General features: G+C 43.4%; 1 protein-coding gene across 1 annotated transcript; it reads right to left on the bottom strand.

The window, feature by feature from the left end:
- Positions 1-8933: 8933 nt before the first annotated feature.
- On the bottom strand, positions 8934-19392 carry LOC137914301 (receptor tyrosine-protein kinase erbB-2-like). The gene is made up of 26 exons (XM_068757905.1): positions 19246-19392; positions 18922-19102; positions 18701-18841; positions 18247-18312; positions 18030-18145; positions 17774-17915; positions 17537-17665; positions 15928-16069; positions 15038-15111; positions 14767-14857; positions 13933-14135; positions 13542-13671; positions 13102-13192; positions 12794-12948; positions 12662-12709; positions 12421-12559; positions 12216-12338; positions 12026-12124; positions 11757-11942; positions 11418-11573; positions 11246-11321; positions 10854-11000; positions 10679-10776; positions 10329-10520; positions 9392-9782; positions 8934-9283 (listed from the first exon to the last, which is right to left on the bottom strand). Exons 1-26 carry the CDS (start codon positions 19378-19380, stop codon positions 8934-8936), a joined length of 3801 nt encoding a protein of 1266 aa, XP_068614006.1. The 5' UTR covers positions 19381-19392.
- Between the last annotated feature and the right edge of the window lie 1775 nt (positions 19393-21167).

Consider the following 21167-nt stretch of genomic DNA (forward strand, 5'->3'; position numbering starts at 1 on the left):
ATGATCATGAATTTTGTCCCACCAAACAGCGGCGGCCCCGTAGAATGACAGCCGACATCAATGTTATTCTCCAGCTTCTCCAAAGGCAAATCGTTCAGACCCTCACCAATGTCTTTACTACAGAGCCCTGATCAGGCTGAACTTCAAGTCACCAACAAGTCCCAGGAATCGCTGTCCAGCGGCCTCCGTGTGACCGTGGCATCAGACGACGCCATGTCCATCACCCCTGGCACCGAGACACGTCAAGGGTCGACTCCACAGCTGCCACGGCCATCAGTCAAATCCTGTCTCATGGAGAACCCAAGAGCGGGCGGCAGCCTCCGCTACCCTTCGCTGCCGGGGAACCTGGATACCAACTCAGGACCTGCTGAGATCCAGAAACACCTCTCGGACCCCGTGCTGCCTGTCATTTGGGGATCAGAATGAAAGCATCTCCCTGACATACAATGCTACCTGCAGACTTTCTGAAGGAGCCGTTTGACCAGTGCAGCATTCATGTGTAATTAATTACACAAAATCAAATACTGGAATGCAAGGAGTTCCATTTCATCCTTGTGTCTTAACACAGGTTTTCACCATTTAATTTATAACAGCAAGCCTGTCCGTTAGATTGTTATCACTTTGTTCAGAAATAGTCTCACTCTAAAATAATTTAAGTTGTTGTTCTGACACAAATGTATGCGCAATTGTTCTGCATGAGTGTAATAGAATAACCTGGCTAAATAAAACATTACATGAATACAAGATGTGAACGTTTCCTATCTTTAAATGACTGTTAAGGATCATTGAAGTATAGAATTCATGAGCAACACTAATAAGCAGCATTACAAGTCTGCCATTATGAAAGCAATAGCATCACCCAGTGGCAACAGCTCACACGAAGGCTACACTTGCTCCTCTCAGCTGCTGCTTCGGCTTGCCGCTTGGCTTCTTTACAGAATTCCCCTCTTGACTGCATTCACCCAGCAAACTCTTCTTAACCTCCAGTAATATCAGGATACAAATGACATGTCAATCAGCAATGACAGCTCTTTTGAATGAACGATTAACATGCTTGACACCTTATTTGCCTGCACTGTATGTATGGGTCAAACATTGTTTTGTTTTTTTCCACTTGCTACCAGATGACACAAGATCTGATTTTCCAGCCAAGGATTTTATAAATTAACTACCGTACTTAAATGCATTATTATTTGCAATCACTTGTCACCGAATGACAGCTGTGTGGGTTACTGTGGATTTGGGAAAGCCATCCGAGCCACTGAGAGTGACTTCTGCACGAACAGCAAGTTTGCATCTTTAACTTTAAGTGAAAAAGAAATGATTAGCATGTTGCATGTTAAAGATACCCACGGCTCCCAAAGTGTGAACCCTGCACAACTTTGTGGTTCTCTTCATATTTACGTGAGTTAGAGATATCAATTGAATAAACTTAATGTATGTGCACTCAACCAAACACACGAAGCATTGGTTTTAAGCTTTACATCTTAGGCGGTCTCTGTTCACACCCTTCTCATTTATCCAGGTTCTGTGGGTCAGATCATTTCCATTTTTATGCAGTTTACAAAACTCCGTCTGAGACCAAGTGATTGTTGTTCGGACGCGACGACTTTAAGCTGCTCAGCGGATGCTTCAGTCTACTGTCAAGACACAGCAGCATTCGTGTGAGGAAACCAATTGGTAAACTACAGGAAGAGGTATGTGCCCATATTTTCCAAGTAGAATCAAAAATTCCTCTTTCAAAACAAATATATTTTTGTTCCTTCCATGTGTTTTCTTCCATGTGTATTTTCCATTCCAGTATCTGTTTCTCTCAGCTCCATCGTCCCCCAAAGCCATCAGCTCCAGAATGCTTCTCCAGGAACATCTTCGATCCAACCTGTCCAACAGCTCTGCCACGTCGGGGTCATTTGAGACCTCTTTTTTTACAGCCTGTGATGGCTTTGCGAGCAGCGCGCTTATTTGGATTGCTATTATGATATTATGCTTTGCTATTGGTTTTCCTTTTTGCATTGTTATTCTGTGGGGCATATTTAGGAAGCACCGCAGAGGAATTCCCTTTGTGCCAAACAGCTTTTTCATCCTGAACCTGTCCACCATGGATTTTATCTTCTTGTCCTTAATCCCAGGTGGAATCATGAATCACTTCACATGGCAGGTTTGGCAGTATGAAAAGATTTGGAATGCCTCTTTTGCATTGAGTATATGTGGGAGACCCCTCCTGGTGGCTTGCATGTGTCTGGACTGTTACGTGGCTGTGGTGCATCCGATCATCTACCATAAGACAAAGACTCTGACTCCCAGAGTTGTGATGGTGTGCATTGTTTGGGCTTTTACAATTGTATATTGCATCTCTTACTTTATTAATTCCAAACTATTAATCTCGTTCTTCACCATTGCGCCATTCCTAATAGCGCTCGTAATAATTGCCGTCTGTGATTTCTTTATTTTATATGCACTATTCAAATCTGACCCCGGCAAAAACAACATCCACCCACAGAAACAAAGAGCTGTTCAGACCCTCACCAACAGCCTGGTGGTGTCAGTGGTCTCTTACCTCCCCCCAGTCATTATAATATTAATTGCGACAACTCTGCAGACCAGTAGTAAAACCTTACCGTGTACCATTGGTTTGCCTTTAAGCCTTGTTGCCATTTTGGGATCTGTTATCATGCCTTTACTTCACCTAAACAATGAAGGGAAGCTGAAGTGTTTGCAGATTCTGAATTCTTACAAAACAACATGCTGCAGACGCTAGGAAATATGGGCTTTCAGGTCCGATGTGATCAGCCACATTTTCATTGGATTTTCTTTGTTTGACTGTTTGATTTGTGTCTGAGCGACTCTTGACATAACTGTAGATAACATTCTGAGGTACATTAGTTCTCTGTCTGCTTTCATCTTTAATAATGTTATGTTATTTTTGTATGTTTGGTACATCAAATGAAACATGTAGGGAGACTTCTCTGTGAATCAGTGTGCTTGTGGGAGCTTTTAACTTTGAACTTCAAAACCATACCACATTTTTTATTTGAACATTAATATTATTTTTCTACTTATTATTATTATTGTAAATTTTAAATTATACTGTTTTAATTCTAAGAGCAGTTTTCCTTATCCTTTTATAGTTTGTACTGCATGGCCCTTTGTTTGCTGTTTTATTGTTGTTGTTGTTTTAAGATTATTTTAAATTGCAATGTTAATGTTGTCACGCTGTTGGGAAATAGTTAAATGTCTTAGAAAGTCAAACTAAATCTGTTTATGAAGATGGATTCTGGATTAGATTTTAACTTGATTAAATTAGTCATTTTGTAATACCAAAGACTTATTTTTTTCATAGTAGATTTGCATGGTGGCCTTCGTGTACCGTGATCAATTACACATGTAAATACTGGAGGCAGACGGCTCATCTTTCATGACAATTGTGAGTGTGCAGGTGCAAACAAATCATTTCTGCCTGCATTATGTGATACTGCACGTCAGATGAAAAAAAAAACATATGCAAATGGAAACGTTTGTTCCATAATTTCAATTTAAATCGTAACTTCACACAAAGGTTTAGTGATTATTTATGTGCTTTGTAACTCTGCTGCAATTAAAAACAACAAAGAAACTGTGTGACTTCTCTTCTGATTGTTCAGCTGTTAGTAACATTATAATGTATTTTCCAAGCATAAAACATAAACAGTGGTTATCAGTTTTTCCTAACAAGAAATAGAGCATCTATTTCTAAGGCATTCCCATCCCCACCAAGGAGGCAAACATACCTGCTGCTCCATGTGATGCAAGTAGTCCATTTGATTTAATTTAACCCCAGAAAAGTTTTGAAATGACTTAGAAATGTATTTTGCCGCTGTGATATTCTCCACATATTTAGCGGCAAAAGCTTTTCTTCACACAAGTTCCAATTTCCCTGCTGACAGTTTAAATCTGGAAGAAGGAATATGATTGGAGGATGCGAGAACGATAAGATGCGGTGATTGGTTGTAGCTTTTTAATCACATAAAGCACACTTGATGATGATGATGAATATATTTATTAGATAGAATGTTAGAGTACAAGTACAGTCACACAGTAGCATGTATTACAGTACAAATACAGTCAAACATCCTGTCTAAGAGGAGCATTTCAAAAAAGCCCTTGCGGTCTTGTTTCCGTTGAAAGTCCTTAATACATAAATCATCGACATTTAACAATACAATTTTAACAATACAAATAAAAATAAAACCAATATTAAATTAATCAATTTATGCAGAATAACATTAGAAAACTAAAAATAATTTCCGCTGGAAAACAAGCGGAAAACATTTGCATTAACAAAGGTTAACAAAATATGATTCTCACTTTAATGGAGGTAGCTTATTTAAATCTCTTGCTATTTTTCCTTTATTTTTATGTTTACTTAGATACTAATTATATATTATAATATTTGTAATTATCCTGTAAGTTCTAAGGTAGCTGGTGAAATGTAACGAAATAACTGGTAGACATTTTTCTTAAAATATCTCTATTTTCCTGTTAACATCACAAAACTTAAACTAAAATCATCGCAGACACACATGATCATGAATTTTGTCACACCAAACAGCGGAGGCCCCGCAGATTTCCCAAATAGATCAGAGACATGATTACACTGCCTGCAGTTGGGGTTATCAGCACTGGTGTCGCCAGCAAGCAGTCATACACCTTTTCATCGTGAATAAGCAGAGTCCCGAGGACGTGCGTCAACATCGGAGGGATGTACGAGATGACCGACACAATGATGCTGTTGATGATGACCTGGAGAGCCTTTTTCTTCTTGGGGTGGAGGTCTCCCCCTGACGGTTTGGAATTCTTGAGAGTCCGGAGGACGGACACATCACAGAACAAAATGATCGGCAGTGCTATGATGTACACGACCATAGCCCATGCACTGTGGTTCAGCTCGACGAAGACTAAGGACAGGGTCCCTTGAGTGATTGTGAAGATCCATACAGTCATAGCCATGAGGACCTGGGGAGTCAAACTCCTCCTCATGCGGTAGGCAACGGGATGGACCACAGCCAGGTAGCAGTCCAGACAAATACATGCTGTTAGGAGAGGCCGTCCAGACAGGATCAAGGCGTACACAAAATTGGTGAACATTTGAATAGATCTGAAGTGCCATAGAAGGAAGTTGCACAGCTTAAAGGGGACAAAAACCAGGAAGACTAAATCCATGGTGGTGAGATTGAGGATGAAAAACACATTCGAGGTGACAGGGGTTCTTGGTTTTTGTCTCTGAAACAGCTCCCATAGAACAGCGACACATACGGGACATCCAATCAGAGAAAAAAGAGCGCTAAGAGAAGCCCAGACAATTATGCCTGCAATCATGTCCCCACAGTGTCCAAACACGTCCTCTGGAGACCCAGTGAGATTGAAGGTTAGATTCTGAGCTCGAGCCAGAAGCATCTCTTACCAGCAGTCAGAATTCGATCGGCCCAAGGGTGATCAATAATTGCCTGTGCCTGAAATGAAACAGGGATCAATACTCATGAAGCAGTACAAAGTCAAAGTGGATCGTAATTTGTCTCGGGTATTTTTATACTTTGTGAGGAAGCCAATTTGTTTATCTCATGAAAGTTAGAATTTGAATATGCAAGTGACATTGAGGATAATTTTTCAGTCTTGCTCTGTATGGATATTTCGGTTTGGGTTTCACTGAGTCATTTGATTTAATCTGCCAAGTGTTATGATAAAGTTTTCTCTTTCACTGTGGAGGTGATCAAAGCAGGTCAGTTAACAACACGTTTACAGATACGCCTCCAGATGGATTAATATTTTCGGCGGTTTACGAGAACTATAACTGCCTTACCGCCAGGAGAGCTGATGGTGGCTTCAAATACGCCAGATTGAATTTTGGGGAACTGCTTACAAAATGAAGCAAAAATACATTAATCATGATTATATCTAATTAAGTGCTTTAAAACTATTGTGAATGTAATGAAAGATCAAATGAGTTTGACTCTGCTCTTGGGGTGTTATATCCATTGAAGTTTGCGCAGCTCCAACGGTGAGTAAACTGAATAACGAGGCAGGAAATGGGTTATCGCAATGTGTTTTAAATGGAAATATGAAAATACAAAAACTATATTAAGAGGTTAAAAGCAACAAAAAGGCAATATTGATATTGATAAAATATTGTTTATGAAATTAAACTTTTGCAGTTCCATTTATGGGCACAAGATGGGACCAGAAGTTTGTTCTGCAGTGGATTGCAATTTATGTATATCTTAACTCGAATAAATATTTTAGACATTTTAATGTAATTAAATATATATAGAAAGACTCTAGATAAATCCAGGATGAGTTTATAACCTTGGATCATAACAATTTCAAGACCATAAACCCTCTTTTGACCTGTTTTCTATGGGAACTATACGGTGCCCCGTAAAATGGCAAAACTAACTCAAAACACAGTATTTCAGAAAACACAAATGCAAAAGCCAAAACCTAGTCCCAGTTTCCGCAAAGTAGTGGGGTTTTTTTGTGTCTTTTTTTTAAGAAATGAGCTTTGTATTTATATTTTGTGGTTTTCTGTTTTGTTTATGAATTTGGTTTTTCTTTTCCTGTTTTCTGTTGTTTTGTTTGTTTTTTAGTTGTTCTTTTTGTTATTGTGATTTTGTCATGCATTGTGTCTAATATTTATACTGCATTTACAGCTTTTTTTTTAACCTCAGTGTCAGTGTAAACAAAAGAGGCCTTGTTAGAAAATCAGCAGAAGTAAATCAGAAGCAGTAAATCAGTGTTTGAGGGTTTTATATATTTTTAATGACACACATAACATATGCAAAGAATTCCATATAAAAATGACAATTTCTTCATCAAAACTTTTTTCATGTATTTACCCCCGCTCCCTCCACAGTAGAGCAACTGGTCACAATGTGTTCAATCAAATTAGCTACCAAAGTGATTTTTAATATATTTACAACATTTACATTGTGGGATTTACTGACCAAAAAGCAAAGGATGCATTCAAAAACTCCCAATAAAATTGTTATTACTAATGTCTTGTCACAATCAAATAAGCGATCTATAATTTAACAAGCCCAACATCCATTTATTATTTATATTTACCTGCTTCCAATCATCACCTCATCTGCGAGATTCCTGCCGCGTCTCAGCTACGCGACACATTTTATACAACAATGGCACTAAAGTGTAAACATAAGCACATTAATTGGGATTGTGCTAGAGTGGTGGTCTCTCATATCCAGGAGGACAAAAAATAAATAAAGCTGTGAGCTGACATATCGTTATGATCATGGGAAATACCTCGCAACACCAGCAAAGGCAATCTTCATGTTTTGTAGTCTTTCAAATTCAGATTTCAGTTGAGTACTCACAAGCTTTGCTATTTTTTTTCTTATCTCTTTCAAAGCATCACAAAATAAAACAAAAATATTTTTTTTACAAATATGTTATATGAATCACATCACTCAATATTTCCATGAAAAACTGTTAGCATCTAAAAAAATAAAAACCCCACTCAAGAGCTTCTCAACCCGTATGAAGTCATAAGAACAATAAACCCAAATATGTTCATAATAAAGGGCCAGTGGCGGGGGGGGGGGGCGCATATTTCAACTCTCTTGCGGAATTTTAAATCCTCTGCAGAGGAAAAGCATTTCACGCTCTTCCAAACTGTTGGAGTTGGGAGAGAGTGTTGACTTTCAAAGACATGAAGGTCAAACAATGGCTCCATTGACTGGCGTCTGACCTCCCCCGCGGCCCAGTGTCGTTTAGCATGGGGGGGGCGGGGGGGCGAAACTCTTCAAACCACATGCCATTGAATATTAACTGGGATGACAGTGTGTTCTCACTGGGTGGAATTTCAAATATGCATTGATTATCCAAACTGAGCAGGGCGATTCGTTACCTCCTCAGATTCACATTCAGCTCCAGTGTTTATCGCATTGCTCACATTTCGCACAAACACCAACAGTGCGGCTCTTCTTCTGATAAAGGGTAGCAAACATCTATATGTACATGCAAATTCTTCACTTCTTCAGGACGGCACTCACTAACAGCTTGGGGTGCGCGTGATCTTCCCTAATCCCTGAAACTCTATGTCTCTAACATAGTTACCAGCGCACACATTTTTGAGGTCGTTTGCACTTTTAAAAAGTCTGCTTGCACCTCCAATCTCCTCTGCAAACCAAAAAGCAACTGCAGCTAGACACACCGACAGCCACATACGTCAGTGTGACACAATGCCCCTGTCTTCTCCATACAGGATGTCTTTCTTTTCGAGAGCATGTTCACTGGCCAGATGGGCTGCAGGGCTTTCTCTGGCCAAAACAAAACTGCTTTGAGTGTGGTGAAGATCCCCATCAGGTCAGAGACTCACCAGAATACTAAACATCGCCTTCAATGCAGATCGGGGTCCACTTTGTCCAAGAGTTCTATATAGTTGTTTTTTTTTCCTTTTCACGTAGCTGGGCTGAGATGCCCCCCCAAAACACACAAGGGAACCAAGGAGAATGCAAAATGGCATCGATTTTTGTAGAGGAAACAAAAATGAGCTCTAAAAATGAATCGGCATTCATCGATCCACACGGTGGATTCTGTGATAATCCGTCCCTTCTGGCACCGTGATGGGTTTTGACAAATGTGAACTCCTTTGCTAATCAAGCACTGCGTTGCATACAGAGGCACAGAGATGGTGATTTTGGCACTCAACAGTGGTGAGTGAAGATGGCATCGAGAACGATAGGAATACAAATGTTGCCACAAACACCAGATTAACGCGAGTCGTGCTGTGCCGGATCTGGATGATTCGGGGACTTTAGCTGGACGAACGTGACCAGTTTGAATTCAGGTCCTTCACGTGACATTCAGAATCACATGCGCATAACTTCAGTAGAACACAATCTGCGACTCCTCGAGTTCATCGCGTTACTCTCCGTCCCTCAGGTATATCCGCTCCAGGTGTCTGCTAGTCCCAAATACTCTGGATTCTCTGCTGTCGGGGTCACAAACCCGTTCACGTGCCTGGGCCCTCCTCCATCCATCTCGGGGCCCTCGGGGCTGTCCACTGCCGGGACACCGGCTACAAGGTCCAGGTAGTATGGGTTGTCAAAGGCTGGCGAGGTGGCGGCTCCGGTGTTCACGGGGACCAAGTACCCGGGGTTTTCCACGCTGTGACCAGAGCTCAGGCCGTTGGGGACCCGTCTTTCGACTCTGGAGCCTTTGCGAGGCAATGTGCTGGGTCGTTCGGGGACCCCCGGCCTAAAGTTCTGAATCTCTTGGTTGACGTATTCTAAAAAATAAAGTAGAAGGGAATTGTTGTTTCAAAACGTAACTTTCTGAGGTTCTGTTATATAACACGTGCTTTCATTGTTTTCTAGACAACAACAGTCCCACTCACCTGGCATGGCACGATTTTGATTCGGTCCATGAGTTCGCCTGGGCAGGGAGTGATGAAGGTTTTGAGGATGAGGGAAACCATTCGGCCCGTCTGTCTCCAGGTCACTCTGACTCCCGTTGGAGTAGGTGGGGTCTTTGCAGTAGCGTCCCGGACTGGCAGGGGGCAATGAGGGGTCATCTGAAGGTCCGTCCAAGAAGACATTATCAGACTGGCCTCCTTGCGACGGGCTCCGCTCCAGTGTTGGGTACTGAGGAGTCCACAGGCCATTGGAGGTGCTGGCTCCTAAAGGTAATGTAGGGTACTGGCTTCGGCCGAGAGTGCTCAGCGAGGAGTAAATGCTCCGGGGCCCGTTGATCACAGAGGGCTCCACATCCAAGCCCTGATCTCTGCTCTGCAAGAGGGAGAGGAGACAGAGTCGTGACAGGGCAAAGACAAGGCGTGGAATTCAGCCACTCAAACGTTACCAGGTCGTCACGGCAACTAAAATGTCCAAACAGACAAAACATTGATAAGCAGTCCACAAATCACATTCTATGTTGAAAATCCGATTTAGTTTAGAATGAAATCCATATAATAAACAATAAACAATAGCTCCTATTTAGTCATTTTAAGGCGAGTTATGTTAGCAATCAGGTTAAAACAGGAAAAACATTTAATCAAACAATGGTCTCGGGTTATAGTAGCAGCTAAATGGGCATGCTAATGGACAACCTGAAAATGTAAGACGCCGTGCTAACAATGACATTCACCTTCTGAGTTTAGCATGTCAACATGCTAACATTTTCTCTTCACATTACACTAAAAAGCAGGTATTCCACCGTAACAGTGAAGAATTAAAAACTGAATTTGACACACCAATGAGAGATTATCTTGCTAAAACCAATAAAACGCCAAAATAGGAACAGTCCAAGAGAGAATTGCCTTTCTTGCCACTGACCCTGTATGACTGGTGCCTGGATGGCCCATTGGCTTGAGGTCCTTCTCCCTGAGTCCTGGGGAAGGCGTTGGGCTGAGGAACCAAATACTTCTCCGCATCCAGCAACTCCCTCATGTTGTTCCCTTCCTCCTCCAGAAGCATTCGGTAGAACCTGCTGTCCTCCGGGCTGGAAAAGCTCATCTGGTCTTCATTCTGTGGCAGAAGCAAAGATAAGAGCACCGACGGAAAACAGTAATAACATGCATTTGTCTCCATGGCTGCATTATAGGGCAGTCGGGCCAGAAACAACGTGCAGCGATGCACGACGCGAAACTGCAGAGCAGTCCTTCAAAGTAAAACATTTCCCAAACCTGAATGACTACGTAACGAGGAGGATCTCTGGCCATGGCACTGAAATCATTCACCAAATCTTTGAACCGCGGCCTGCTGTCTGGGTCGATCATCCAACCTGAGGCCGAATATAAGATCAGCGTGTCAATCAATCATCTTCGAGACTAATCAGAATAAGCAGTGGGCGCTACGGACATTTGACCATGATCATGTAGACGTCGATGGTGCAGATGAGGGGCTGGGGAAGCCGTTCTCCTTCCTCTAAAACATCTGGGATCTCTCTGGCTGGGATCATGTCATAGGGTTTAGCACCAAATGTCATCAGCTCCCACACGGTAACCCCTGACGACAAAAGGCACAATTAACATCTCAACTCCATATGATGCATCCTTTACTGCTGCTTTTGTCCGACTACTAAAGTCTTGTCACTAAAACTACAAAATAAAAGCCTGTTTTTAAATCAAAACGTGTTTCATTCAACCTTATTTACACCTTGGAGTTGTTATATTATAATTTCAGCAATATCAAACAACGATACTTGTGTTTCTGTTCCTTAAATGCCGTTTTCAGCCCTGACTGATACCGACCGTAGCTCCACACGTCGCTCTGATGAGTGAACCTCCGGTGCAGAATTGACTCCAGGGCCATCCACTTAATCGGGACCTGGAAACACAAGTAGAGAACTCTGAAATCTGTTGGGTAGTTTATTTTTTTTTTTAACATGACCGCCCCAGTGCTGCAGTCACTGCCCTGCCTTACCTTCCCTCCATCAGCGTGGTATTCAGTCTCGTCGATATCGAGCAGACGGGCCAAACCAAAGTCGGTGATCTTCACGTGGTTGGGATTCCTCACCAGAACGTTGCGGGCAGCCAGGTCTCTGTGGACCAGCCGGACCTCCTCCAGGTAACTCATTCCCTACACACCAACAACACGCACGCGTGTATCCATGTATTTACAAATGTTTAGCCTATACCACGTTAACTTTGGACAATTTCAGACGCCGTTTTGCTAAAATAGACGACAGGCTTCTACGATTGCAAGCGACAGTAGAGGCATGTGCACCGAAGTCTACGACGCGATGATGACTCGCTTACGTACCTTGGCGATTTGGACGCACCAGTTGAGGAGATACTGGGAGCCGATGCGGTCCTTGTTCTCCCTGACGTAGTCGAGGAGGCAGCCAAACGGCATCAGCTGAGTGACCAGCTGCACTGTGGAGGTCAGACATATCCCCAGCAAACGGCACACGTAGGGGCTGGCCACGCCCGCCATCACGTAAGCCTCCTGAGGAAGATGAGGGCGATACGTTCAGTGGTTGGCGACCATCTTTACTGTGCTACGCATGAGCGCATCTGCCTTCGACTCACGTCAAGGATCTCTTTATTGGCCTTCGGAGAGGTGTTCTCTCGCAATACCTTAATGGCGACAGGAATTTTCACATTTTCCCCATCAGGTGCCCACACGCCCTGAAACAAGTGATCAGAACTATTCAGAAACATGTTTATGATGTAAAGCTAAACATATACTACAACATTGTTAAATAGCAGGCGCACACACCTTGTACACAGTTCCAAATGCCCCTGCACCAAGCACCCTGAGCTTTTTCAACTCAGTCTCCTTCAGGATGCGCATCTGAGCCTGATTGGGCGACGCGCCACTGGGCGTTAGCGGCTCCACCAGCTACACAAAAGAAGGAGGCAGTCTTGTCTTTTAAACCTTTCGCTTTGACTATATGATGGGATGTCAGTGTTTCTGGGCCAACCTCGTGTTCTTGCAGGATCCTTCTCATTGTCTCCTTCCTCTTCAGCTTTTTTTGTCTTCTCAGGTAGAAGACCAGCAAAGCCAGTAGGATGAAGAAGAGCACCACACCGCCCACTGCAGCTGCGATGGTTGTACCTGGTCTAAACAGAGAAATCAAATGTTCAGCATAAGTCTCAAAGAAGGTTGAATTTGTTCAATTTCATCCAGGAATGAATTCCATTTGGAGTCAAAAGGTATCTCACCCAGTCCTGGTGTCAACCGGGCAACCTCTGTCATCCATCACAGTGCAACTAAAGCAGAGAGAGTCGGATTGTGACCAATTCTCATTTTGCGTGCGGTTTCACGGTGCTTCTGTGCATGCGACGTCTACTCACGACAGCGTGCAATTGAAGCTGCATGGCAGACAGTGTCCTGTGGCATTGTGGTACTTCCACACCGTTTGCTGATCCTCCTTCACACCGCTGGGACAATGATCCACGCAAAACTCACCATCCTGGAGGTTTTCGCACTCTGCACAATGATCTGCAGCCTGAAGTCACACAAAGGGCAGAAGCGCGAGTACATTTACAGAAAGCTTATTTCAATCACTTTTGTAGTGTCAGAAGTCATGATGGGTGACTAGATGGTGGCGTTTTCATCAGTTATTCTGTTGTCAGAATAGCGAACCTCATGAGCATCTTACCGGGCCATAACAGGAAGCGGAGCCGTTGAGAGGACGGCACTCTGAATGACAGACAACGCACCGAGAGCCATCTGCAAATTCACGCACAGACCTGCAGCACAAGCACGGCAGGGATGGAAGACAACTTTATTAAACAGAGAAGGACATTTCTTGGATGAGTTCAAGCACCTGAGCTTTCATAAGGATGTATATTTTTAGAAAGTGGGGCCCCACGCTGCCAATGTTAACCTTCCCACATGACCTGCACAGGATAACGTCTCTGAACCGTAAAGAGCTGGGAAACAATGTATAGTATAAAAAAAAAAAAGTCTAAGAGGGGTACACGAGAAGTGTACATTGCACCATTATACATGGGTTCAGACACATTTGTCACATCTTAATACATATATTTGGTATAGCACAAGTACACCCAAACAAATACACAAACATACAAACTGTACCCCTGATAGATGTCACACTGCTCCACACACTCGGTGCCACGTTGGAAAGCGCTGCAGGACACGCACTGGCCCGGCCCTGGACCCCAGCAGCCCCCCTCACAAAGTGGGTGACATATGTGCCCCTCTGCCTCTGAAAACACACACGGAAGCAGGAAAAAGCTGCACATTTTAAACCGGTCTCACTGAGACATGTTTGAAACCATGCAACACTGAAGAAGGACTGCATTCTTAAAACATTCATTTATGCAGACGGGTTCTGGTCTGAAGGAATTAAATAAAATATTGTATCTGGCCAAAGTATTTCATTTAAATAGAGACTGCTGAAGAATGACAGCTGTCCAAGCACAACGCAGTAACTTTAATAGACCTTAACATTGCAGTGTTCACCTACCGCAGGCCTGGGGGTCCTGGTTTTTACTGACAATTCGGTGGGGCCCCTGGGTTGGGTGAAGGAGACTGTCCCAGGGCAGTGAACTGGTGTAGCACAGTTGGGAATTGTTGTGCAGCAGGACTAAACCTCCGCTGACACTGCGTAGCGAACGCAACCCGAGAGACTGGATGTGCAGATTCTGGACTGCGAGTGAAAACACACCCCTAAATAGAATAAAAACGAGTGAAAGAACAAATGAATTATTACTACTGCGAAAGAAAAAAGCCCGGGGCAAAATACCAGAAGCCAAAAGAGAAATCCCACTTGACAAAAACAAATAGAACAAATTGACAACATAGATGAAAACAAAGTAAAACACACAGACGGAGATTTTAACTACAACAAAGAAACAAATAGACTAATCAAATCACAACGACCCGGTAATAATAGCAGAATTTGGTGTGCATTTCACATTTATCTCTTTAACCCGGTTTAGTTTTGCAACATGACATACATACTGTCCCACAGACATTTACTCTCAGCCAAGTTGGCATGTGATGGAAGTTAAGGCCCCATCGCCGGCTAATAATTACCCTTTATAACCCTGAAAGGGAACAAACTGCCTCAACCGAATGAGCACCGACAAGGAAACAAAGCTCCGATTTTAAGATTATATGTGGCAGCATAAAGCTGAACCAATGGATAAAATCATAAAGGTAAAAAAGAAAACAGCGATAGTCGAGGGAAGTGGTAGTGATTTGACTTAAAAAGGACAACTTGGACATAAGAGGGTTAATATAGGACATGCAGCATGTGCATCGGCACACAGTAAGGCAGAAAGATTAGACGTCTTACTTGTAGAGCATCCTGCCTCTGATCACCTTTAGGTTCTCAAACACACTCAGATTAGTCCACGCTTCCGGCCAGGCATCAATATACAAATAACCTGCACATCAAAATTAGGCACTGTAAAGCAGGTGACATCGTAACATCTGTAGACTAGGATTCTGTGCAGGTTTTATGGAACGCTTGTGAGAACTGGGGTGATTGTGTTTTCTACATGTCAGAATCAAATACAGTTTCAGAGTAAATAGCCTGATTATTATCTCACTGCTCTCCTCAGTACCTGTAATCTCCTCTAGGTTCTTAAAGGCTCTCAGCTGCTCCAAAGTTAGGCCTGATGTGTTGCTCATAGGCTCCCTGGAAAGTGGAAACATAAGATCAAAACAGAAAAGCAATAAGAGCGCACAGTAAGAGCTACCCCCCCCCCCCCCCCCCCCACCCCACACACACACACACTAAAACCTCAACAAGCCGATAACGGTTTCCAAGCTACGGCAAAACAAAATCTCGCAGCAATTGTTAATCGCAGGAGTCTATCACCAAAACAAACAGGTGAGCACTCCACCCGATAGCCATGTTTTACTTGGGTCTGCCTCATGCCAGAATAAGCAAGTCATTCCTTCACTCTTGAAGTTATCAATAAAATATATAATTTTCTGTAATGGTGGATCCAGATGTGGTTGCGTCTTCCTGGGCGATTACGTAGCCTCCTCACAAGTTGGCACGTGCCAAGATGTGATGATAATTATCTACTTTATCTCTGTAATCACGCAAGCAGCCTGCATTGGGAAGTTTGTATTTACATTTCACACTTGTGTGTGTGTGTGTGTGTGTGTGTGCAAGCCTGTGCAAAATAATCATTAATTATTCATGCTTGCCATTCCATCAGACATGAAGAGAAAGTGGTGACAGCTGAATATTTCATTTATACTTTATACTGTATATTATTACTGTGCATAAATGTAGACATTCACTATAAACCATTGTTTTATGACCATAGAATAAAATATTACCTCGTGTGTGAAAATGTCTCCCTTTGTCATGTTGGTTGAGGAGAAATCCCATGATCACTCAGTTTTTTTTATTTTTTATTACGGTATTTAGACATTTTTTGCTTTATTTGGTCATTTCAGAGGCATCTTTGTGAGACAAAACAGTTTTGGTCTTCCTTACCTTGTGAAGCTCTGAGGAAGGAAGGCGAGGCTACCAAAAATCTTCTTGCACTTGTTGAACTGCTCCACATTAGAAGAAGTCACCATTGTTACACCGTGGGAGTCCGTTACACCAAGGCTGTCCCTACCCAGGCCATAACACACTGCAATAAAAACCACGACAACGTCTTGTAGATAGAATATATATTGCATTTAACAAAAAGGGTTTTTAAAAAAAACTGAACGATCTATTGCATGATCAATGTAAACAGTTCAATGAAGACACCCTGCAAAGTCTAGACCTGAAGTCGAATTATTTAAATGCTCTAAATTGACCTATCCTGGTCAAGGAGTCAAACCCCAGCTGTAACAACAACAACATGCTGTAGAAACAGGTTGGTTCGCTTCGCACCGTCGTCATTAAGTGACGCGCGAGCGCATCAGTAAGTGCAGCACGCAAAATCACCACGTCATGCACATGCAGAACGCATAACAATAATTATGGAACACGTTGCTTTGTTATGTGCACACGATCAGTGTCCGCTCAATTAGGGGCACCTTGTTAAACCGCTTGTTTCCCCGATGCAAGGCCTGAATCTCCATGACATGGAAACATCAAGGTGCCACAAATGCCCCTTGAGATTCTGAGAATGGAGGCCACTAGAGTAGGTTGCGTAACAATGCAATAAAGAGTTAACCTCTGGAATGTGTCCCCTGATCCAGTGCATAAAAAGGGCACTTCAAGAGAATGCTTTTCAGTCTGGTCCAGACTGGACGCACATTAATGCCGTTTTGGATTTAAGACCTTAAATCAATTAGATTTGAAACCGGAGTTTAGAGTGTTTACTGAAGTACTCTGATCTCTCAATGCCATGTTGTGGAACCAGTTTGTGTTGACGAGAGTACGTGAGCCGTATGAAACGGTGCACTATCCTGCCTGAGGTGGCCAAAAGAGGAAGCGTAGAGTGCACCCATTAAAGGGAACCTAAAAAAAGCATTCGAACACACTAACTACACCAAAAGAGCACCTTTACCAGCAAAAAGCAAACTTATCAAAGTACTTTAGCAGAGCTCATTACTGGCATAATGAGAGGCGCTCTCTTCCAGACTGTATCCACATTTCTTTCCTAAAAAGGCTGTTATTTTTGTTTGATATCTTATAAAATCATAGTTTAAGTGTCCTTACTTCCTTCTGGGAATGCATTATATGTCACTGTAACTTAAAGCCTTTCTTTTTTTTTTTACTAGCAGACAGAAGTGACAAGAAAGAATCTCCATGCAAACTGCAGTCAATGGCGACGAGCGTTTCCCCTCCAGGGTGTGCAGGGGTTAATTGCAGTCTGAAATGGATGCTTATTTGAGTCATTTGTCAATCAGCTCAAACATCCTCCTTTTCACTAAACCTGCAGAACTGCTGCCTGGATGTTTATTTGTTACACTGCTCTCTGTAGACTCTCAAGACTAGTGCTCCAGATCCGCATTTACTGAGCTCCTAAACTTGTGCCATACCTAACAATCACTCTGTGTTCAAAATCACTCATCCCAGCCTCAGTCGAGCAACAACACGTGTTCATATGATCGGATGTTTGCACTGATGGGCAGCTGAAAAGGCCAAAAGACACAATCCCCACCTTTTGGGCAGTCTCCTTCGCACTTCTCGCATTTCTGCGTCTCGTTTCCGTCCGGATGGGTGACGGTAACTTCCTGGTTGGCTCTGGGACAAACCAAGGTGCAAGCAACATCCATGGGAAGATAGTTATCTGGAAACATGGAAATAAAGTGTTGAAAGGGCACCTTGATGGAAGCCTGAAGTATTACAAAGGCGGTAATGTTATATATACACATATACATATAGAAAAGGCTCTCACAAGGGCACGTCTTGACGCAAGTGGCCCCAAAGTTGAACTTCTTGTTAGGGTTGGGTTTGGACTGATAGGTGACGGGGTCGTAGATGGTGGCTTGGGGACAGTTCTCGTTACACACGCCGCTGTCGTTGAAGTGACGGCAAGCCTGCGGGCGAGACGGAGCGGAAATGACAGGACGTGTCTGACAGCAAGACGCCGCATGACGATCACAAGCACAGCGAATACCGGACGGACGCGCGTGTCTGAGTGCGACTTGTACCAGGCAGTCGGAGTCCTTCGGTCCGGTGCATCCTGCAGCGCACTGCATGTGGCAGCAGTCATTGGGGAGGGGGCCTTTGCACCGCCGACAGCCAGACGCACATTTAATACGGGTCACTTGGAGCACAACACAAACACAAAGATGGCGTTTTCAGCTGTCTGTCACCTGTGATGGACTTTTTCTCTGAAAACAAAGTGCGCACGATGTTATAACTCACAGGTCTGGCAGTCCTGATCAGTTTCCCCCCAGCAGCTTTTGCCACATAGAGAGGAACAATCTGGACCTGTTTAAAAAGAAACCCAGAAATACCACATGAGGGGAGAACGACAACTAAGGGTCTACAATTATGGCAGTGTCTCTGCAGGCTGTTAGAGAGACACCAGTGTAATTAGACCTCGCTATAACTGCCTGTTAGGTAGTCAAGTAGCTTTGGAAAGCCCTTATCTCAACACCTCTCCAACATTTGGATGGGGGGGGGGGGGGGCAATCCAACATTTACACCCACTCCAGAGAACAATTTGCAAACAATCCACCTCATTAACCGTCAAGATATTTCACCCACGGCCACAAATTTAACCCTTTTTTTTTTTAACACAACATGTTGCTTTTCTTGCACTCGTGATTATTTTAACAATATATTTACCGCCTCAACATCACAATGAGGTACTCACAGTTAGAGGCCCGAGGCTGCATTCGGTGCCTCTTGGCGTGGATGTTATTCTCGTCCAAAGTGTCCCTCCAAACGATTTCCTGGGGGTCTGGGAAGCACAGATGGGGGTTCCCCCAAATATACACCCCACCCAACAGGATCTCTGTAGGGAAGAGGACATATAGTGTCATATAGATGCTGGTGAAAGGCAGCAACTGAAACTCTTGCGTTTTCCTGTCTGACCTGTGAGGCTACGAAGCCGGAGCGTCCGGAGCCCCCGTCCATCCAAAGTGTTATTTAGAGCGGCCAGGGCATAGCTGGAGTTGTACAACTGGCTGCCTCTTATGATCCGAAGGTTGTCCAAAGGCACCAGAGTCACCGACACGTGCGCTACGAGCACATAGCCCTGCACTTCCACGATCCCCTGAGGAAGAGGCGACGACGCACACAAAAGCATGAGGCTGAATGGAAATAATAACGAGAGTAGCTGGCTAAAGGTCTGCGATAACAGAATAGTCATTTTATCTTTACTATATAATATACTAATTCAGCAAGACCCTTTTTCACCTGTAGGAAGGTGAGGTCAGGGCTTCCATGAAGGTGTGTAATCTCCAGGTTGCCATGCACAACCTGGCACCCCGTGTAGAGCAGCCTCAGGGTTTCGTAGTGATTATCCAGGCTGGATGGCAGGTCCAGCTTCATGTCTGTCCCCAGGCACACTAGAACACAGAAAACACACAACGCCAACTTTATTCTGCTCGTTAAACAGTTTGAAATCCTCTCCTTTGCTCCAAATTCTTCCTGATTTATGGATCATGTCATTAAACTGGTTCACAAAATACTTTTGGAAGACAAGCATTATCATAAAAATAATAATAATAAAATATAAGCTCTGAAAAATATGATGTTTGTGGATCTTGAAACATAACATTTCACTGATTAATGCTATAAGGCACCAGTTCCCAACTTTTTCTCAGCCTCGCAAAAGCAATAAGAAAATGAAGATTGCAATTTGTACAACATTTGAGTAGCACATTTTATTTAAACTAAGTGTTAAAAAGTATTAGCCAAAAAATTAATATATACATTTAAATATTTAACCATTGCACGTTTAAGTGAATTCATGTATTATTTTTAATTGGGCTTGGGGACCCCCTCAACGTTTATCTGGCACCCCCGGTTGGGGGACCCCTGCTTCCAGGACTACGACGCCCACGTTTTGTCTGTAAGTATTTAAAAGCAGCCTTGAATAGCGCCCTGAAGGACACACCAGCTGCACTGCCTCTGCCTGTGTCTCACTGTGTAGGATACGTTTTCCACACAGCATTATATTCAGGGTCATGCAGCACTACAATTCATGGGGGGGTTGTCTCATACACATAGCTTCCATGCTTCAGCAGCCAGAGGGACCCTCCTCTGCTGGGGTTATAAATAACTCTGGCTCCTTTCCAACAGGCCTTAAAGAGTTGAAGCCCCCCCACCGCTATCTCTGGGACTGATTTCGGGAAAGGCGGCTGAATGGAGGAACAGGAAGTGCCAGACGGGAAGGATGATGGTTTTCAAGCTGCACTTTAACACAAGACAGGCTCTTATCACGTACGTGCATCTGACACGTGTAACGTTTCCCAGTGATGAACAAGCACTCTGAACTTTACACAACAGGCCGTGCTGGGTCATAAAGTGGAATGAATGTCTGCATTAAAATCTGAAGCTGCAGCAGCAAATGAGCGAAAGATAAACCGACGAGAGGAAAATACAAATGCAGTCTCTGCAGCTTCTGTCAGATATCCAATGACATGAATAATCCACAGCCTCCTTTGGTGATGTCATCATGGAAAATGAGTTTTATACGTCAAGCCATGAGAGAAACAGACTCCGTGGGTTGTAAGAAAATGAAAGCAAACAGCTGCAGATTTGGGATAAGGTAATTGTGCCGTGACAGAAAGCACAGCAGAGTGGAGATTTCATTTCTTTAAAGTTTAAAGAGTGTGTAAAGCCCGTTCTCAGCTTCCTCTCCTTTTATTCCCTCATTGTTTGCTCTCCAAGGTCTCTCAGCAACGTCTGTATGTGTGTGTGTGTGTGTGTGTGTGTGCATGGCAGTATGGACAGCTTCTGACCCCTCCAGCCACACAGCCTAAAATACACTCTCTTTTACCGCTTCCTTAGCTCTCTCAGCCGGCTGTCACTTTTTATAACCTTGTTTCGGAGCTAAGTTAGGGAAGAAGTCCAGTTCCCCCTGAGTCTATCCAGACGGGCTCAGGGTCCATGAGTCATTCCCAACTCTTTTTTTTGTATCCTGGAAAGTGTCATTTCCCAGGAATGAGTGTCTTCACATATCTAAAAGATGACACGCGTGTACAAAGAGAGAAACCAGGTTGCAGTTCAACGTCTGGCTGAAAGACCGGTCGGACGCTTGTGACCCTAAAGGTCGTGACATCTCACATGTACAAACTCGTGTATACACACACACACACACAAAATTTAATTTG

This window comes from Brachionichthys hirsutus, unplaced genomic scaffold (assembly GCF_040956055.1).
Source record: "Brachionichthys hirsutus isolate HB-005 unplaced genomic scaffold, CSIRO-AGI_Bhir_v1 contig_862, whole genome shotgun sequence".
Lineage (NCBI taxonomy): Eukaryota > Metazoa > Chordata > Actinopteri > Lophiiformes > Brachionichthyidae > Brachionichthys > Brachionichthys hirsutus.